The 19389-nt window shown below is 40.3% G+C and overlaps 1 protein-coding gene across 1 annotated transcript; it reads left to right on the top strand.

Moving 5' to 3' along the window:
* Positions 1–1156: 1156 nt before the first annotated feature.
* On the top strand, positions 1157–19047 carry LOC131233566 (CRM-domain containing factor CFM3A, chloroplastic/mitochondrial). Its single transcript, XM_058230331.1, has 9 exons — positions 1157–2180; positions 8091–8583; positions 9534–9664; positions 11138–11488; positions 17112–17268; positions 17592–17884; positions 18154–18213; positions 18312–18401; positions 18700–19047. Exons 1-9 carry the CDS (start codon positions 1266–1268, stop codon positions 18949–18951), a joined length of 2742 nt encoding a protein of 913 aa, XP_058086314.1. The 5' UTR covers positions 1157–1265; the 3' UTR covers positions 18952–19047.
* Positions 19048–19389: the final 342 nt, after the last annotated feature.

Genomic DNA, 19389 nt, shown 5'->3' with positions numbered 1-19389 from the left:
CCTCGATATATAAAGATGAATTGAGAACCATGAAAGAAATTTTCAATGGATTGCATTTAAATCTTAAAATCAAAGGCAAGGATCGAATAGTTTAATTATGGTAGTAAAGAGAATGTGAACCGTTCATATCACTGGAACATCTCTGAATGTGGGCCCCAGTAGGTGGTGACACATGGTTGGTCCTGAACACAGTAGAAGCAAAATAATAAAGTGCTATAGGGTGCTTAGCACACAAGCGTTCCCATCTACACGCAATCACACGTGCCAGTATGTATCATGTCTGCAAGATCCGAGCTTTTCAATCAGACTGGACGTGGTGATTAGATATTTCTTCCTTAAAAAATTAGGATGTTTCAGTGTTCGGTTTGGCACAACATAGATAACAAATGGACGGTTGAAACACCCTTTTTATGGCCATCATCTGTAAGCTCTGGCCCGTAGTGATAAGCAGCCTGATTTTGACATCATGAGATCTAAATATTTCTCTTTCCTGCTGAAAGGATCAGATCTCAAAAAAATTTGCCATATTGGCACGTATGCTTGCGTGTGGATTGCCACTGCTCTACACACGTGTAGGATTAGCAAACGTCGGGATTATATTCATAGTATACTCGAGAATTTGTTAGGTAGAAGTGGAGGAACGTGGCTCGATGATCAAGACCGTTGATGTCGTTGGTCCTAGGTTGGATAGGGGATTAATTGAATATCTTCCAGATTGGAGGATTGTGGTATTTGATCTTAGGCTCTCTCTCTCTCTCTCTCTCTCTCTCTCTCTCCGTTGATTGTGGAACTATGCTGTATTTTCTTGTTGACCGTCCGTCCACATGGCAACAATCAGAAGGCTAGTATCGTTTCAAACACACGTGGATGTGCTTGAAATCTGAAACAGCAAATCAATGGGACCATAGATTATCTATTGGATTGGTGGACATTTATTGGACGGTTAAAAATAAAAAATTCAATAAACCACTTAACAATTTAGATACAATAAAAACAAAAAATTACATTTATTTAAATATTGACTATTAGACAATTTATTAGACGGTTAAAAATGAAAATATTCATTGATCTAATTTATCTAATTTCATCTGGTGGGTCCAACTAGGGTGAAGAAACAGAGCAGACTCAAGACTGCATATCAGGCGTCATACCAGCCAGAGTATCAAATATCTTCCCAAGCACCGAAACCTCTCTCTCCAAGAACCTCAGATATTCTGTTCTTCAATCCAGGGGTCTTTCGTTCCATCTCCTTGTAATCTCATCCCATGTCTCTTGCACCCACCTGCCAAATCCACCCAACAACCTTCCTAGACTCCTTCCAATCTTCTCTTTCCAAATTCCATGGTTGCCGCCTTCAATTCCTCAGACAAACCTCTTCAAATCCTCTCAAAAAACACCCTTTCTACTCAACTAGAACCACCAGTTCCTTGGATTCCTTCCCTGAAGATAACCGAACAAGGAAATCTAATTTTTCTATTGAAAACCATAGAAATAGACCGTCTTTCGTTTCGAAAACACCCATTTCTCAGCCCCCTTCTAATGGCTGTTTATCAAGTCGGAGTTGGATTGATAAATGGAACGAAACACAGTTCCTGAATCTCCCGAAGAGGCCAAACGCCACTTTAGATTACCGAAATGGCGGTGTTTCGAGTGAGGACGATGAGAGTTGCAGTAATAGTAGTAGTACTATGGATAGGATTGTGGAGAAGCTGAAGAGATTTGGATATGTCGATGATATGATCGAGCGGGAGGAGAGACTTCCCGAGAAAGGATCGGTGGAAGACATCTTTTACGTCGAGGAAGGGAATTTGCCGAATTCAAGAGGTGGGTTTTCAGTAGAATCTCCACTGGGCGTGGAATTGAATGGTTTTGAGGGTGGTGGGAAAGTTCGGTTTCCATGGGAGAAGGCAAGGGAGAAGGAAGAAGAGGCGGAGAGGAATTCAATAAGGAATCAGAGGAGTAAGACTTCATTGGCAGAATTGACGCTTCCCGAATCAGAGCTGAGGAGGCTGAGAAATTTGGCAGTCCGGACAAAGTCGAGGACAAAAATTGGAGGTGGAGGGGTGAATCAAGCGATAGTGGAAGCGATTCATGAGAAATGGAAGACAGCAGAAGTGGTGAGGCTCAAATGCGAAGGTGCTTCCGCACTTAATATGAAGAGAATGCATGAGATATTGGAGGTTGGTCTCTTTACAAAATTCTCTTCTTGCTTTGTTTTTCTTTCATTTTCATTTTCTTTTTTCTGCAATAATTCAATGGAATATAAAGGTGCATTTGGTTGCACCTAATATCATGATTTTTTTTCATCAATCAGTTTAATTTGGTGCGGAATTTCATGATATTTCATGAAACTTGGTGCAAACAAACACTCCCTGTAGATATTAAGTGCATTTCAACTTGTATTGGAAACAATCAGAATTGTTATTTGGGCCCCCAGTCCCTTGTTATGAACATAGTGGGGTTATCTCAACATTGGTTATTTACACATTTCAATCAAACAACACTTGTACAAAGCATTAGGCTGCTGCTTTCGGATGGAAAACCGGAATTCGAATCGTGTAAAATCAGCTTGGTAGAGAGAAAATTACCGATTTGACCATCATATCGCAGTTACATTTCTTTCGTGTCCAACTTGAATGCAATGTTCGGAGCCTAATACTGGGGAATGTAACTATGATTTTGGTCTCTCTTTATCCAACTAAGTTGCTGTGATTGAATATGATGGTGCATACAAACACAACCTTATGGACAGGTATCAGTTCAGACTGAACTTTTTTCTTTTTTTCATTTTCTTTTTTTAATGAGAAGTAGCCAACTTTTCTTGGGATGGTGATGGGAATTTGGGGGAATACCATCTGTTCTGAAATTGAAATTCCCACTCTTCTTCACAGTCCTTTTTTCCTCTTTCTTTAATTGTTCAATACCTGGCAGTTGTGGTTGTTCCTTGTGCCATTCGTAAATGCATCTACTAGAATCTTATAACTTTGCACTCCGTTGCCCATTTTAGATGATAGCTTAGATCAATGATCCAAGAAGATTGAGAGGTTAGAAACAGCCAATCACTCAACTTTTCTACCATATCCCACCGGCCCATCCATGAGGTGGCTTATCCTTTAGTCAGTTATATTTGATCAACCCATTTGCTGATCTTATTAACTATAGGGTGGATGTGGTTTACCAAATGATACTTGGCCCACACAAGATATGGCCTCATACCATTTAGTGTTGCAACTTGGGTTGGGTCAATCCAAACTTGATTGACCCAACCCAAGTTTCAGTCAGTTTCTCAAGGTGCTCGGGTCAGGTTTAGGTTGGAAAACACCCACCCGATCTGAAGTCGGGTTGGGGTGGGGTTGAGCAAGGTGTTAGGTTAGGTCAGGTGGGATAATCACATGTATTTGGGTCAGGTTGAGTCAGAACTCAGGTTGGGTTAAGTACAGAAGAATTTGGGTTGGGCACCTTGGGTTGGAATTTAGGTTGGATCGGGTTGCGGGTTGGGTCCTCTTGAGGTTAGATCAAGCTTGGGTTGACCCTCAACCCTGACCCAACCCAACCCCCAAGCTGCACCCTTATTTCGTTAATTGCATCACTAGCAAGGCGTTCTGTATCCGTTACGATACACCCATAAAGGCCGATACGTATAGGTAATGGCCATGACCGTTTTTTCTTAAAAGATAACGATTATATTAAAAAGGAGAAAACCAAAAATAAAAGAAGTCTTGCTAAGAAGGTAGACTTCAATTACACTCCTAAAAAGAAAAAATAACAAGCATTTAGACCCTCCACATTGGATGCCCATTCGATCAGCAGACGTTTAGCCTTAGTCGCAACCTCCCTAGTAATATTAGAGGAATTCCTAAAGATTTTGTTGTTTCTCTCTCCCCAAACTGACCACCAGACAGCTAAAATAACCATCCTCCATATTACTGTTTTTGCCTTCCCAAAATGGACCCCGTGCCATGCCTGAATGGACTGTTGAACCTCACATGGGATGCACCAGCACATGTCAAATCGAAGCAAAAAATCAGCCCATATGGATTGAATGAAAGGGTAGTGACAGTGAAGAAACAAATGATCGATTGTCTCTTCAGCCCGCATACAACATAAGCAAATATTGGGAATGATCATCCCTTTCCTCCTCAGATTATCCACCGTTAAGATTCTCTTTTTGCCTACCAACCAGCCGAAAGCAAGAATTTTTGGGGGAGCAGCATATTTCCAAATAAAAGAACAATGAGCAAGAGGCGCTGATTGTTGGCGGTGCAAACGATTGTACAGAGAACGAACTGAGAACGATGAAGATTTATCTAGTTTCCAGAAAATGCTGTCTTTGGAAGAAGGAGAAGGAATTGCCGCGTAGATGCATTCCAAAAGGGCCGCATAGTCTGATATCTCCCAATCTTGGAGATCCCTTCTGCACGTCACGTTCCCTATGACTTTACCATCTTCAATAGCAAAATGGTCAGCCACAAAAGAAACTTTCGAAGAGGCGATGCGATACATTTGCGGGAATCTTGTTCTAAGCGGCTGGTCCTCGACCCAAATATCATCCCAAAACCGAATCTTTGCTCCATTGCCTAGGACGAAGCCGATGTCGGATACAACCACCTTTTGCATCTTCATTATATCTCTCCAGATGGGAGACACCCTTTTGGACGAAGACTCCTTAGACCACCAACCACCAGGAGATCTCCCATATTTACTCTTGATGATGGAGTTCCAAAGACTCCCCTCCTCAGCCTCAAGCCTCCAAATCCACCTGCCGAGCAATGCCTGATTCATTGCTTTTAACTCTTTAACCCCAGCTCTCCCGTCAGACGTATGTAAACAAACCTCTGTCCATTTTAGAAGATGAAACTTCTTCTTATCCTCTTTACCGTGCCAAAGGAAATCCCGTCTCAATTTGTCGATCGAAGCCAACTCCGAGGCCAGACATTTGAGGAGAGACATGAAATAAATTAGGAGTTTGGAAAGAGTAACTTTGATTATGGTGAGACGGCCGCCTAAAGAAAGATACCGACACTTCCAACGCGCCAGGTAAACCTGAAATCTAAGGATAACTTTCTCCCAAAGGTTTTTCGACGACCTTCCAACACTAAAGGGGAGACCCACAAAGGATGAAGGCAGGGAAGCAGCCGCACATCCGAATACTTGAGCCAACTCTTTGACCTCCCCCTTTTCCATATTTATCCCAAAAATTTTCAATTTCGCCAAATTCACCTTTAAGCCAGAAACGACCTGAAAACATCGGACTGTGGTTCGAAGATTTTCCACCTTATCTATCAAGGCTTCAGAAAAGATTAAGGAATCATCTGCATACTGAATATGAGAAATCGGAGTGGACATACCTTTGATGCTAACTCCTCGCAATAAGCCTTCCGCTTGCCCTTTGAGAATCATCCTAGACAAAGCCTCTCCAACTATAAAGAATAAGAAAGGGGATAGGGGGTTGCCCTGCCTCAAACCTTTTGTGCTTCTAAAAAACCCCTTCGGGGAACCGTTAAGAAGAATAGAGAAGTTAGCCGACCCAATACATTCTCCCATCCAGGCTCTCCATCTTTCCCCAAATCCTATGCGATCAAGCAGATACGATAAGAATACCCGATCAACGTGATTATAAGCTTTTTCGATGTCCAGCTTGCATATGATATATTTGGATCCCGATCTGCAACTTGAATCGAGGCACTCATTGGCACTAAGGGCCGCGTCAATAATTTGTCTTCCTGAGATGAAGGCACACTGCACTGATTCTCTGAAATTAGCTTGCCTATAACCTTCCTAAGCTGGTTCGCCAACATTTTCGCCAAGATTTTGTAAGGCCCTCCCAACAGGTTGATCGGCCTGAAGTCTTTGGGAGAAGCAGCTCTAGGCATTTTTGAAATTAGGGCTATAAAGGTGGCCCCAAGGCCCTTAGAGATCCTACTCCTTTGGTGAAACTCATTTAAGAATTCGATCACATCGGAGTGGATCACCTCCCAAAAATGTTGGAAAAAAGAAATTGGAAAACCATATGGGCTTGGGGCCTTTTTAGCTCCAAGGGAGTCAACGGCCTGCTTGATTTCTTCGGTGGAAAAAGGCCCTTCTAACATTTCTGCCTCCCTAGCCGAGATTCTATCGAACTGAATTCCATCCTGCGAAGGCCTACGCCATACTTCTCCCCTCAGCAGAGAGCTAAAATAGGAAACTATCTCTTTGGCTATCTCTTCTTTATCTTCTATGCATTCCCCATTCACGAGAATGCTGCTGATTTTGTTGTTCCTGGCATGCATGCTTGCAATGGTATGGAAAAAAATGTGTATTCCTATCACCTTCTTTAATCCAGGAGAGCCTAGACTTCTGCTTCCACGAAATCTCATTTTTGAGAGCCCTACCAGCAATAGTCTGGAGCAGCTGAACTCTCCTATTCTGAGTTTTGGAGGTCAATGGTTGAGCTTCAGCCTGGGCATCAATAGACTTCAGCTCAAATAACAGAGATTCAGTTTCCTGCTCCCTGGTGCGCATTTCACTTTGGAACCTTAAGGGTTGCCTTCAATAGCTTCAACTTGGAAGAAAGCCGGAATCCCACGTACTCTTTGACCCAAAAACTTGTCCACCAATCAACCACTTTCTTATAGAACCCTTCAACTTTAAACCAGGAAGTGTCAAAACGAAATGGCTTGGGGCCCCAATTCTGCTCCTCCATCTCTAAGGAAATTGGGCAATGATCTGACATTGTCCTTAGAAGGAATGACCGATTGGGAAGTTAAGGGGAAACAATCTAACCATTCGGGGGAGACTAAAAACCTGTCGAGCCTGCACATGGTGGGAGTCGCTCTACCGTAACGGCCATGACCGTTATGCGATATAGGGGTGAAAAGGGGTAGTTAGTTTTTTTGATACCGTATCAGTTGTTATGGTGGCCGTAAAGGCCGTTACAAGGCATAACGACCGTTATTCCCGTAACGGTCGAAAAACGATCACTTTCTTTTCTATTGATTTTATTTTGTTTTTCCCTCCTTTTTTTCACTTTTCTCATTCCAAAAACTCTCCTATATCATTTTACAACAGATTTCAACCACTCTTACTATAGCTTTTAAGATTAAAATTGTAGATTGAAGTGATTTGAGCGAATAGAATCTTCGAAGGCCTTTTTTTTCTTTCAAAAAATTGAAAAAGTAGTATTTATGCTTTTTCTGATTTCTAGTTTTAATGCTTAATTGTGATGGATAAACATTAGAGACAATCATATTAAACAGTTCACTAGACAGCCCGATACAACACTCTCACCCAAGAGTGGACCGTTACACTACCATAAAAAAATGAATACATATTTGAAATATTTACATTATTCTTAATGTTCTATACATTTTTTCAGAATTTTTTTGGCAAAAGAAAATTTTCAACCGTTATAGGGGTTGTAACGGTCGTTATGCCCCCGTATCGGCCGTTATGGCCGATACCCGTATTGGTAATGGTGGTGACCGTTATGGCCACCGCTACTGATATGGAATACCTTGATCACTAGCGGTTAAGTTCTTGAATTTATGTGATGGGGTTTGGTTGTTATCAAGGTATTAGAAAACGACGGTAAAGGCGGTAATTGTTACGCGTTACGGGGCTATAATGGCTGTCATAAAAAATGGTCTATAACAGCCATAACAGGACTGAAACAGGTTATTATAAAAAATAAAAATAAAAAAAAGGCCGTTACGGCCCGTATTGTAATGGTAACGGTGGTGGCCATTACGACCACCGCTAGTGTTATGGAATACTGTAGTTGTCGTATAATGCAGTTTTCGGACATGCTTGCACATGTAATAATTTTTATTTTTTTTTAACATCTTTGCAATGCTCAATTTCCATTTATCATAATGGCGGTAGCCATTACGGCCACCATTACTGTTATGGAATACCTTAGTTATTGCGTAATGCAGTTGTCCGACATGCTTGCACACTGGATTTTTTTTTTTTCTTTTAACATCTTTGCAATGCTTTATTTCCATTTATCATGTCAGATACTAATATTCTAACAGTTATCTGTTCATGATCAAATGCACTCTTTTCGAAGTTTCAAACCCATTTGATGATATAGATTCTACCATGCTGATCAGAGAAAAACTGGAGGATTGGTCATATGGAGATCAGGCACTTCTGTTTCTTTGTATAGAGGTGTAGGCTACAATCTTACATCCATGCAACCGAAGCAACAATTTCCGAGAAGTCATGAGATTGGAGGTAACTCCTATGGCATGATTACTGATAAAGCTGTTGGGGATTCCCCAGAAAAAGTTCCAGAGGGTGATGTGCATGCATCTCAATCGAGCCCGACAGACACTGCTGAAATGAAAAAAGATCCCGAATCAATGCCAGAAATCAAATATGAAAAAGAAATCGACAAGCTATTAGATGGTCTGGGGCCACGCTTTACGGATTGGCCAGGAGGGTACCCATTACCTGTGGATGCTGATTCACTCCCTGGTGTGGATCCCGGCTACAAACCACACTTCAGAATTCTTCCTTATGGAGTGAGATCTTCCCTTGGAAGGAAGGATATGACAGCTTTACGGAGGCTAGCAAGAGTACTACCTCCCCATTTTGCGCTAGGTATGCTGCTGGTATTCTTTGCTTTCTTTATGCATGTCTTTTAGATTCAATGATAAGACTGATTAGTATCATTATTTCGAATGGTGATTGTGAGAAGTTGCTCTTGTTGTGTTTCTTAACATGGCATTTTGCATCGAACGATGAAAATGAGCAGACTCTTTAATTTTTTAATGGTGGTTCCACAGAGAGTTTTATGCCAGTATGAATTATCCAATCCTCAACCTGATGATGCTGCTTTTATCCTTTGGCCGTCAGTCTGTACACATGGGGGTCCATGGATGGTAGTGTAGACCATTGATTGGATGGACCATGCCTCAAGAGACAGTTTTATGCCAGTATGAATTATCCAATCCTCAACCTGATGATGCCGCTTTTATCCTTGGGCTTTCAGTCCGTACACATGGGGGTCCATGGATGGTAGTGTAGACCATTGATTGGATGGACCATGCCCCAAGAAGCTCCCAGAAGCAGAGATCCTACCAATCTCATCCTTGGCCTTTTTTCTCTCATTAAATGTGGAATGTGCTGTATTTTTTTCCCTAAACCATCTATTTTCGGGCTGCTGATGGAAGGGTTAGGATGATCCTGCTGGAGAGATATTTGGATCATGGCATGGTCCATCCACTGTGGCCCATCAGATCAACTGTCTTGATCACAGAACATTGCGCCCCACTTGCATGTACTCTGGGCTTAAGGGTACTTCTCACTTCCTTTGTCGGAGAACCATATAATTCTCGGTGTCTGGAAACAGCGTATTTGCATTACTCTTTGTGAATGGAAGGGACTCGAGTAGTGCAAAATGCATTTTCTTCCATGAGGCTTTCAAATGCTTATTTGACAAAGAGCAAGCCACATATATCCTTTATAATACTATAACCAACATGACTCAGTGAAATTTTTTCAAGTCTGTTTTCCTCATTGATGTGTCATTTTACCTTTTCCATCCACAGGAAGAAGCAGGCAACACCAAGGGTTGGCCATGGCCATGGCAAAGTTGTGGGAAAGAAGTTCCGTTGCAAAGATTGCTCTGAAGCGTGGTGTACAACTTACTAGCAGTGAGAGAATGGCAGAAGATATCAAAGTAATTCCAATATTGTTTTCTGATATAGAATCATGGGGCATCTGTTATTCTTTGGTATTTATTACTTGCATGGAACTTGTCTGTTTGCATGTGTGCGGCTCCAATTTAATCAGATTGGACTAGCCCAATCCATTTCGTTTTCAAGAAGGAAACAACCAGAAACAAAATGGAAAGACGCCCTTTTAGAGTGTTTCTTCTTCTGCACTGGGTGTTTTGGATGTGAACTTGCCCGACTTTTTTGGATTCAAATCCTTTTAAGTTAAAATTTCTGAAGAAATCAGAATTAACCCTTTTTCAGATCTTTTATCTAAGTTGTGACCACTTACAATCCGTGTGGTCATTTTTGTCCACTGCAAAAATTCCTCAGAAGGCTTGAAAACTTACTAGCATTCACCAACCTCTTACATTCACATTTGCCACAAGAGCCTGTTTGGATTGATGGAATCCAAAAAGTAGATTTGGAAAACAAAACGTCGCATCGGAGGAAGTCTCTAGGAAGAATCCTAAATACCTTTTTTGTTTTAACATTCGTGATTTCAATGGAAATGTGGATGGGGCAATGGTCAAAAGTGAGACCTTTCTCTTGAAAACATGGATTCTTCATTTCTTAGGTTTTTTTTTTTCGTTTTTTTTTTAATTTTTAAGGAAATGGAAATCACCATTTTTTTCAGGAAAACTGTGGAAGTGGAAATCTAGTTCCACAGCTACATTTGTTTTCGCAAATGGTGGAAAACGTCACATCTAAGGAAACGAATTCTTTTCCACGGTAGAAAAGAGGATTCCACAAATTCAAACAGGCTCAAGTTTTCTTCTTTAGGTTTTCATTGTCATTTCAGGGGAAAAAAAAACTGGATGGTTGATCTGATATATTTCTTGCTGGGGCATTATAATTTCTGTAATACTGACTATGCTCAATTTCTAATCATGCTACTTTTAGCACCCCTTGTTTTTAGTAGTGCAAGCCTTTATTGGCAAACTCGTATTAGAGGAATTATAGGACTCCTGATGCATCGGAACAAGAATAGTGGCCAGATGTACTTAATCAGTACTCGTGGATCCCATGATCAGTGATCCAGACAAATGTATTATGCACCTTTATGGATTGTCGATGCACAAAAGATCTTCTAGAGAGGATGATCATACCCATCCAACCTTCCTTTTTTTTTTTTTTTTTTATGGACAAGAGCTGTATTTTTTATATCTTCTGTTTGCAAGCTGCTGACTGAAAGGTGAAGATGTTCCTCACCATACAGGCAGATATCGGGTTATCCCCTGGTCATGGTGCAGACCATCACATCAATGGTCTGGATCGCCAGACCATGGGTTCCAATTGCAGTATCTGGTTCATCAGGACACTATTCATGTCTAGACACATCACATGAAGACCCTATAATCTATCATTTAAATGCCGACTCTGTATGTTGTCTACTTTTAGATGGGTATTCATTGGATCATTTTGGAGGTCGATTGCAGAAATTGACGGGAGGTACAATTCTCACCAGAAACAAGGACTACATTGTCTTCTATAGAGGCAAGGACTTCTTGTCACCGGAGGTGACAGAAGCATTACTTGAAAGGAAAAGATTGGCACAGGCTCTCCAAGATGAAGAGGAACAGGCACGCTTGCAGGCCTCTTCTTCGGTTATTCTGAATGTTGAAATATTTGAACAAGCTGGCGTTGCTGGGACTCTTGGAGAGACACTAGAAGCTGATGCACGGTGGGGAAAGAGGCTGGATGATGATGACAGGAATAAGATGATGAGAGCTGCCGAAGCAGCAAGGCATGCGGACCTGGTCCGAAAGCTAGAGAAGAAGCTTTCTCTTGTAAGTTTCTTGAACTCGATAATCAAAAGTAACATCGAATGTTTAGTTCACTGGCAGTGTTCTTTGAAATGCTCTTTATAAAGTATTATATGATGCTTGATCATAAGAAATCGTACTTTTTCCATTGACCCAGCAATGGTACATGCCGGGCCCATTTTGGTAGTCTATGTCATTGATCCCCTGGCCCGCATCATTGTGTGACCCATTCCAAATATCTCCCCTCTCAGATAATCTCAGCCATTCGATGAAAATCTCCAATTACAACCAAGGATCCACAATTTAATGGGGGCCGATTGGATGGTTAGGAACATCCAATCAGGAGAGTTTTGGATATCTCCCTCCACTATGGAGCTCACCTTATGAACGATTTGGATCACCAAAAGCTGGCCCCAGATTTAGAGTTAATTGGGTGGATCATCGCTGAAAAAACTGTATATTTCCTTGTCCTGCGCACTTGTGATTTCTCCAAGAAATCCGTGCTTCTGGAGTTTACAAACAGTGAATAATTCTTTTTCCTCATTTATTGAGAAACTTGAGTTTCCTTGAACCAGGTGCTAATGTTTGAATTGGTTCTATAGCTATTTTACCTCGACAGTCGACACTTAAATCTCTCCCTCCATTTCATGAATTACATGTAAGAAGTCATCTTGGAAAGTTTTGTTGGATAATCATGACAAGCCAATATGGAAAATAAATTAGGTATATGTTGTCATGTATGACATACATTATGCATTATTTGTTGCTCATCCTTATGAGCTTTACCATGCCCAAACACGTCTGCAATAAAGCTCATGTACAGGCCAGGCCACACATGTGCCAGCATGGCATGATAGGTCCAAGATCCAATCAATCCATAAGAACGGCACCACTATATAGATGCCCTAGCCCAAGAATCAGGTTGATCCACTGGTCAGGTACACCATAGTTTGCAAAACAAATGTACGGCTCTGAAAAACTCCAATGAAGTTTTCTAACCCATCCACCTGTTTCCAATATTATGGTCCACATGCTGGTTGGGCCAGTATTTATTTTTGGGAAAACATGTACAAGATCGTACCAACCTGATGGATGGATTAGATCCTGCATGCATGTGCCATGCTGGCACATGTGGCGGCTCATGAGCTTTATTGCACACGCTTGTGCACTTAGCAAAGCTCCATCTTTTATGAATCATTTTATGACTTTACTGTACCATATGATGCAATATTATGATGATGTATATTATACAGTTCAAAACATATACAATGCATTCCAAATCCTTTTATATTGTCGAATTTGCAAGATATCTGTAAGCATGTTTTTGTTGTTCTTTTTACCATAATTTGTTTCTTAAATGTTTTCATACATCTAATTAGGGAATTTTTCTTTTTTCTTTTCCATTTGGTTGTTGGTGACTCTAATCCTGTACAAATGGCAATATGGCATACATGTACATGATCCAGACTATTGATCCACTGGGTTGCATTGTGGAAGTTGGTCGCCCAAAGGAAAACAGACGATCCTGTCATTCAATCCCAAGCATTTTGCCTATCAATTATAGACCTTTGGTCAATCTTTTCTCACAACCATCCATTTCAAGTCCCTCAAGTTGAAGAGTGTGAGCCTGTATCTCGATGGAAAGGTTCTCCTCGTCAACATTGAGGTCTCAGGTTAAATCCCAGCTTACCTACTGAAAAAGAAAATTTTCACTGAGTAAATGTTCAGGATCATCCGATCAGTGTGAAATTTGGTTTATGGTCTATTGGCAAATGGAGCCCACTGGATGAATGGTCCAATCCTGCATCACATGTACAGGATTAGAGTTACTATTCATCATCATCTTCATGGCCTTGTCCATGACATTTGGGTTGGGTTGGACTAGAGTTATTGTTCCAGCAGAAAAAAAGAGGTCTCTGAACAGTACACTCTTTTTTCTTTTTCCTTTTTTGGTTTATTTACGGTGTGCTTGGTTGTGCCAAATATCATGATATTTACCTTCCAAAAATATCATGGTATTTCATGATTAATCAGTCTAATTTGATGTGAAATATCATGAAATTTTGTGACATGTGGTGCAACAGTGTTTAAATAGCAGTAGCGTGATGCGTAGCGCTCAGCCCTCTATAGCGTGTACCGTAAGCTACACGATACTACTATTTTTTAATTTAAAAACAGGACAAATATAATAAATAGTGAATATATGTGTGTGTGTGTGTGTGTGTGTGTGTGTGAAAAGGTACTATACGCTCGACCGTATTATACCTTTCATAAGGTCAAGTGCTGGCAGCACATTATTAGTCGGATGGTAAAAATTTTAAACAACCGGAGATTTTATAGGAAAACTAGAGAAACAAAACTGGTGCCATGTGGACCCCACCATGATGTCTATTTTCTATCCATGTCATCCATCCATTTTGAAATATAATTTAAAGGATTTACACCAAAAATAAGTTATATCTGAATCTCAGATGGACCACACCATGGGAAAACAGTTGTTATTGAATTTCTACCGTTACAAACTCCTAGGGCGCACTGTAATGGTTATGTAGGGAAAAATAAGTTGTTATTGAATTTTTACCATCCAACCTATTCATAAGGTCATGTAGACGTGGATGAAGTGAAAACACAAATATCAGCTTGATCCCAAACTTCTCTAGCTCGTAAGAAGTTTTTAATGGTGGACGTTCAATCCCCACCTTGTGGTCCACTTAAGCCTTGGACTTGCCTCATTTTTTGGTTCATATATTAAAATGATCTGAGAAAATCGTTGAACGGCGTGGATATAAAACACTTACATCACGTTGGGCCCCACAGAGCCCTGCCCGAACGGATTACCGTCCGGGAGGTGGTAGGACACAATCCGCGTTCTAATGGAAGCAGATTGGGATTGGCTAGTGTACCTCACACCAGCCATATAGCTGCTGTAGGTATCCGTCGTGCGAGACAAGCACTGACGCTCCTCCAAATCCGAGTTGTACGAACGGTTTAAAGGAGATCAAAGTTACGTGGCCCACACTGATGTATTTATTATATCTACACGGTTCATCTATTTTTAGAGATCATTTTAGAGCATTATTCGAAAAATGAATCATATCCAAAGATCATCTGGACCACACCACAAATAGCAGCGGAGATAATGATTTTCACCATTGAAAAATTTGTAGGGCCTACCATAACGTTTATTTTCTATCCAATATGTTCATAAGGTCAAAAGGACCTGAATGAAGAGGAATAAAAAAATCATACTGATCCAAAACTTCTGTGACCCAAAAAGAGTTTCAATGGTAGACGTTCAATCTCACACTGCTTTTTGCAGTGTGGTCCAATTGATAGTTACATCTGTCTTATTTTTCGTCCAAAGCCTTAAAACGAGCTCACCAAATGGATGGACGGTTTGGATATATATAACACATACCTCATGATTAGACCAAAAAAACTTGCTAACGTCAATGCAGGGTGAGGTACACCAGCCAATCCGCTTCCCCTTTTAATCTGGAAGTAGATGTATGCACAGTTGAGTAGCGAGTCGGCTACTGAAGCTACATCACCAAGTTCTGTGAGCCCCACTATGATGTATGTGTTGTATCCGCACCGTCCATCTATTTTGAAATATCATTTTAGGGCATGAGTCAAAGAATGAGGCAGATAAAAATCTGTAGTGGACCCACCACAGAAAATAGTGGGGAGAATGATTCCCACCATTGAAACTATCCCAAGGCCCACCATAATGTTTATTGGAAATCCAACCTGTTCAAAAGTTAAAAAAGACGTGAAATAAGAGAAAACACAAATATCAGCTTAATCTAAAACTTTCATGGCCTTTAGAAGTTTTCAATGGTGGGCCTCACTATCCCCAATGTTTTCTATGTTGGGTCCACTGGAGCTTTGGATTTAACTCATTCTTTGCATATTGCCCTAAAATGATCTCTCCAGATGGATGGAAGGTGTGGATATAAAACATACGTCATGGTGGGGCCCACAAAACTTGGTGATTTCACTTCAGTAACGTTTCTAGCTATTTTAGTATCTAATCCACGCCATGTTTCTTCGGTTTCCTATAAAATCTCTCCGTTGTTTAAAACTTTTACCATCCGACGAATAATGTGCTGCCAGCACTCGACCTTATGGAAGGTATAATATGGTCAAGTGTATAGTACCTTTTCCCTATATATATATATATATATATATATATATATATATATATATATATATATATATATGCCTAAAAGATGATTCATTTGATCAATTATAAGCATGTTCAAAAAAGTTATTAGTTATCATTTATCAAAAGCCAATCCACATATATAAGTCAAATCAAATAATTATCACATCAACAACTTTCTACGCAAACCACTTTAATTAATAATGTCTAATTGAAACCACAAGTCACAGTTATGAAAAGAAATAAAAATTCCATAGGTTAAAAGTATCAAGTACAATACAAGTGTCACATTCCTCAACATTAGAAACAAAGAAAATGTGAAAAAATAATAAAAGACTAAAATAGTAAAAAAATACATTGTAGCTTACGCTACGGATGCTATGCGCTACGTAGCTGCAGCATACGCTACAACCTTTGTAGTGTACGCTATAGGGGATTTACGCTATTTGGGACGCTACGGTCATGCTATGCTATGGGCGCTATTTGAAACATTGGGTGCAACCAAACACACCCATATATACCAAATGGTGGTATATGCCTCCAGTATCTAAACATATTCTACTTTAGAGAAATCATAGTTGAATACGTAGTTTGGAAGCAATATGTTTTTTCCCTTGCATACTATCGGGTTTGTGCTTAGAAAATAACCAAACCCAATTTCAAACGATAATTGAAACAATCCTATTTCCAAAGAAATGATAAAATGAAATCACCTATTGCCTCCATCCCTTTTCTTATCCCTAGAGAGATTTTTATTACTATTGAATCTACAGGGATTTAACTACAGAATCTTGCTTTGAAGGACAGCTTATTGTCACGGCCTGAATGCTTACCGAAGCATAGACTATGCGGCAATCATACACACAGCCCCTTCGCAGATGAGTCGGCTAACAACCCAAGTGTTTGGTTAGCTAACTTGGAAGGAAGGAGAGTACAGAAGAGAGAATGAGTGAAAAAGACTTGTATTACTTCAAGAGCTCAATGCTTAAAATTTCTGAGGTTGTCTCCTAAATGAGGAGCCCTCCTTGTGTCGGGCCTAGTAACATTCTAGCTACATTACATCAATGGCTAGGTTGAAGCCGTGTTGAATTCATCCAACAGCTAGGAGTACTTTAGAATCCTTTAAGGTAATTCTACAAAACTTTAGCTAGATGAACCTACTAGAGAATTCTTGAAACCTCAAGAGATCTCTACAAAACTCTACATGATCTGGTTTTCTCTAAAATTCTCTGCACATTGTATAAGCATCTTCTGCATCTGTGACATTGTGCTGGCTATATCCGCTCACGAAATGCATGACCTTCTGTGAAGTTAAATAATGTTGTAGCCTGCTGTATTTTTTAACATTTTTAATATAAGATATCTGGGTATGGCCGATCCATGATTCATGTATTGCGTGAGAAGAAATGATGGGATATAAATTTGCATTGGTCTTGTATTAGAGTAACTTTGATGACAACCTTTCCACTATTGTTGCTATAGGCCGAGCGAAAGTTGATGAAAGCAGAAAGAGCGTTGGATAAAGTGGAAGCATTCTTGAAGCCAGCAGAGCGATCAACAGACCCAGAAAGCATAACTGATGAAGAGAGATTTATGTTTCGTAAACTTGGTTTGAGAATGAAAGCCTTCTTACTTCTTGGTAAATAATTACCTATGCACTGAAATTGGTAGCGCGCAATCTGCATGAATTATATGATTCTCAACCCAAAGACATGCAAGGCATCCCCAGATTTTTGGTTTGTACTTGCAGCGCCCATGGTTCAGTGATCCAGACCATCTAACTAAATAGGAGCCTTCCATGGATGAATCACACCCGAAAAATCTCCCAGATGGGAAGATCCTAGCAATTGAGAACCCGAGGATGCTAAGCACATCTACAGATCGAGGATCATATATTTCCTCTTCAGTCTGTTATTTGCATTGTTTTTCAAGTATGAAGCATCATAAAATATTTTGTTACAGGGAGACGTGGTGTTTTCGATGGGACTGTTGAAAACATGCACTTGCACTGGAAGTACCGGGAACTGGTTAAGATTATCGTGAAAGCTAAGAATTTTGCACAGGTGAGGAATGTTGCATTGTCATTGGAGGCCGAAAGTGGGGGAGTGTTGGTTTCAGTTGACAAAATCTCCAAAGGGTTTGCCATCATCATTTTCCGAGGAAAGGACTACAAGCGTCCGCAGATGTTGAGGCCCAAGAATCTCTTGACAAAGAGGAAGGCTTTGGCCCGATCAATTGAGCTTCAGAGGCGCGAGGTATACCCTTGAAACTAAGTAATGGAAAAGGGAAATGATTTCATCAAAGCTCTTTGATGAAAATAAGTACAGCCGTTGGTGCTGTGCGGCATCAACGATGGCATAATGCTGGTGGGTCCTGCTGTGCAAAGCAAAGGATGATTTTTCTTTTCATCAAGAGGAAGCTGATGATATTACTCTCCTCAAAAGAAAAGGAAAGAAGATTTGATTCTACTATACAGTAATCGTGATTTGTTTTTTTCACTGATCCTTTCTTTTTTTATGAATAGGCACTTTGGAATCATATTTCAGCTCTGAATAGAAGGGTGGAGATACTAAGATCTGAACTTGTACAAGATCCATCCTATTCATCTTCGAAATTTCAGTTTCAGTCTTATCAAATTCCTTATTTTGAATTCCACTCATCATTCGCATTTCTCCCACGTAGGATAAAATGGAGAGCGTGAAAGACCGAGGAGATGAGGAATTGTATGCGAAACTGGATTCTGCATACTCAACTGAAGATGAAGATACAGAGGTGAATATCTATCTGATTTCTGGTACTTGTTTTAGGTTGCCTTTGGTAATTGTTAAAATTACCATTGGGCATGGTCTTTTGCTCAATTTTTGAATTTTTCTTGTGGTCAGTGGCAATTCCCGACCAGTTTGACAGAGACGTGGGGCTAATGCAGAAGGCACTTTCTGGATTTCCCAAATGCCATGCCTTCAATATTTCATACATTGGGCTCCAGATTGGAAAATTTTGGTTCTCTTCCAAATGCAAGATTTTTTAGGATGAGCTGACTGACTCTTTTTTTTCTCTCTTTCTTTAATAGGATGAAGGTGATGAGGCTTATCTCAAGACATATAATAGTGGCGGTGATTATGATGAGGAGGACGATGACAATGATGACATTGGCTTGATCCATAATGTTGGCTCAGAGACAAAATCCTTCTATGAGCATCGGAATCCACCACACGAATCTGATGACAATGCTTCTAAATTAGATATTGAAGGAGCAAATAAAGAATATTCTGAAATTAGTGGGGTTGAAACTGAAGAAGCAAGTCTCCACCTCTCTAGTTGATTGCCTCTTATCTAACAAACAGTCAGAAAGTTTCTGTAAATTATAATGTTCAGGAACAAGAAAAGGGAAATTAATGATTACCCTCCTGATTTTCCACCTTTTCTTCCTTTTTACCTCTACATCAGTAACATGATGCTTGCTGATTCCATGCCTGTGAGAGCCCTGCTCATCCAAATGCTGAAGATAGGTGCTTGGTTGGATCCTTTCATCAGGTGGGCTATGCTGATTAGATCTAATGCCTAAAAATGAGGCTATTTCTCACCTCAGGTGGGTCACAACATACAAAACAAATGGTCAGCTAGAAAGAAAAAAAAAATTGTTTTATCTGTCAATTCACTTTGTACATTGTGACCCACCTGAGGATTGAAACTGCCTGATTTTTGAGACAAGGTTTTAGCATTATTTCCAACCAGGTGGAAAGCTTAGATCCTGCACTAG

Source organism: Magnolia sinica, chromosome 18, assembly GCF_029962835.1.
Source record: "Magnolia sinica isolate HGM2019 chromosome 18, MsV1, whole genome shotgun sequence".
In the NCBI taxonomy this organism is placed as follows: Eukaryota; Viridiplantae; Streptophyta; class Magnoliopsida; order Magnoliales; family Magnoliaceae; genus Magnolia; species Magnolia sinica.
This window is presented reverse-complemented; position numbering and strand designations above follow the sequence as displayed.

Bases quoted from the DNA above. Each gene is read 5' to 3' on its own strand.
- LOC131233566 (XM_058230331.1), top strand. From the start codon at position 1,266: ATGTCTCTTGCACCCACCTGCCAAATCCACCCAACAACCTTCCTAGAC. The intron at 8,584-9,533 runs GTATGCTGCTGG...TTCCATCCACAG, and splicing joins ACCTCCCCATTTTGCGCTAG to GAAGAAGCAGGCAACACCAA. The intron at 18,214-18,311 runs GTACAAGATCCA...TCTCCCACGTAG, and splicing joins AGATACTAAGATCTGAACTT to GATAAAATGGAGAGCGTGAA.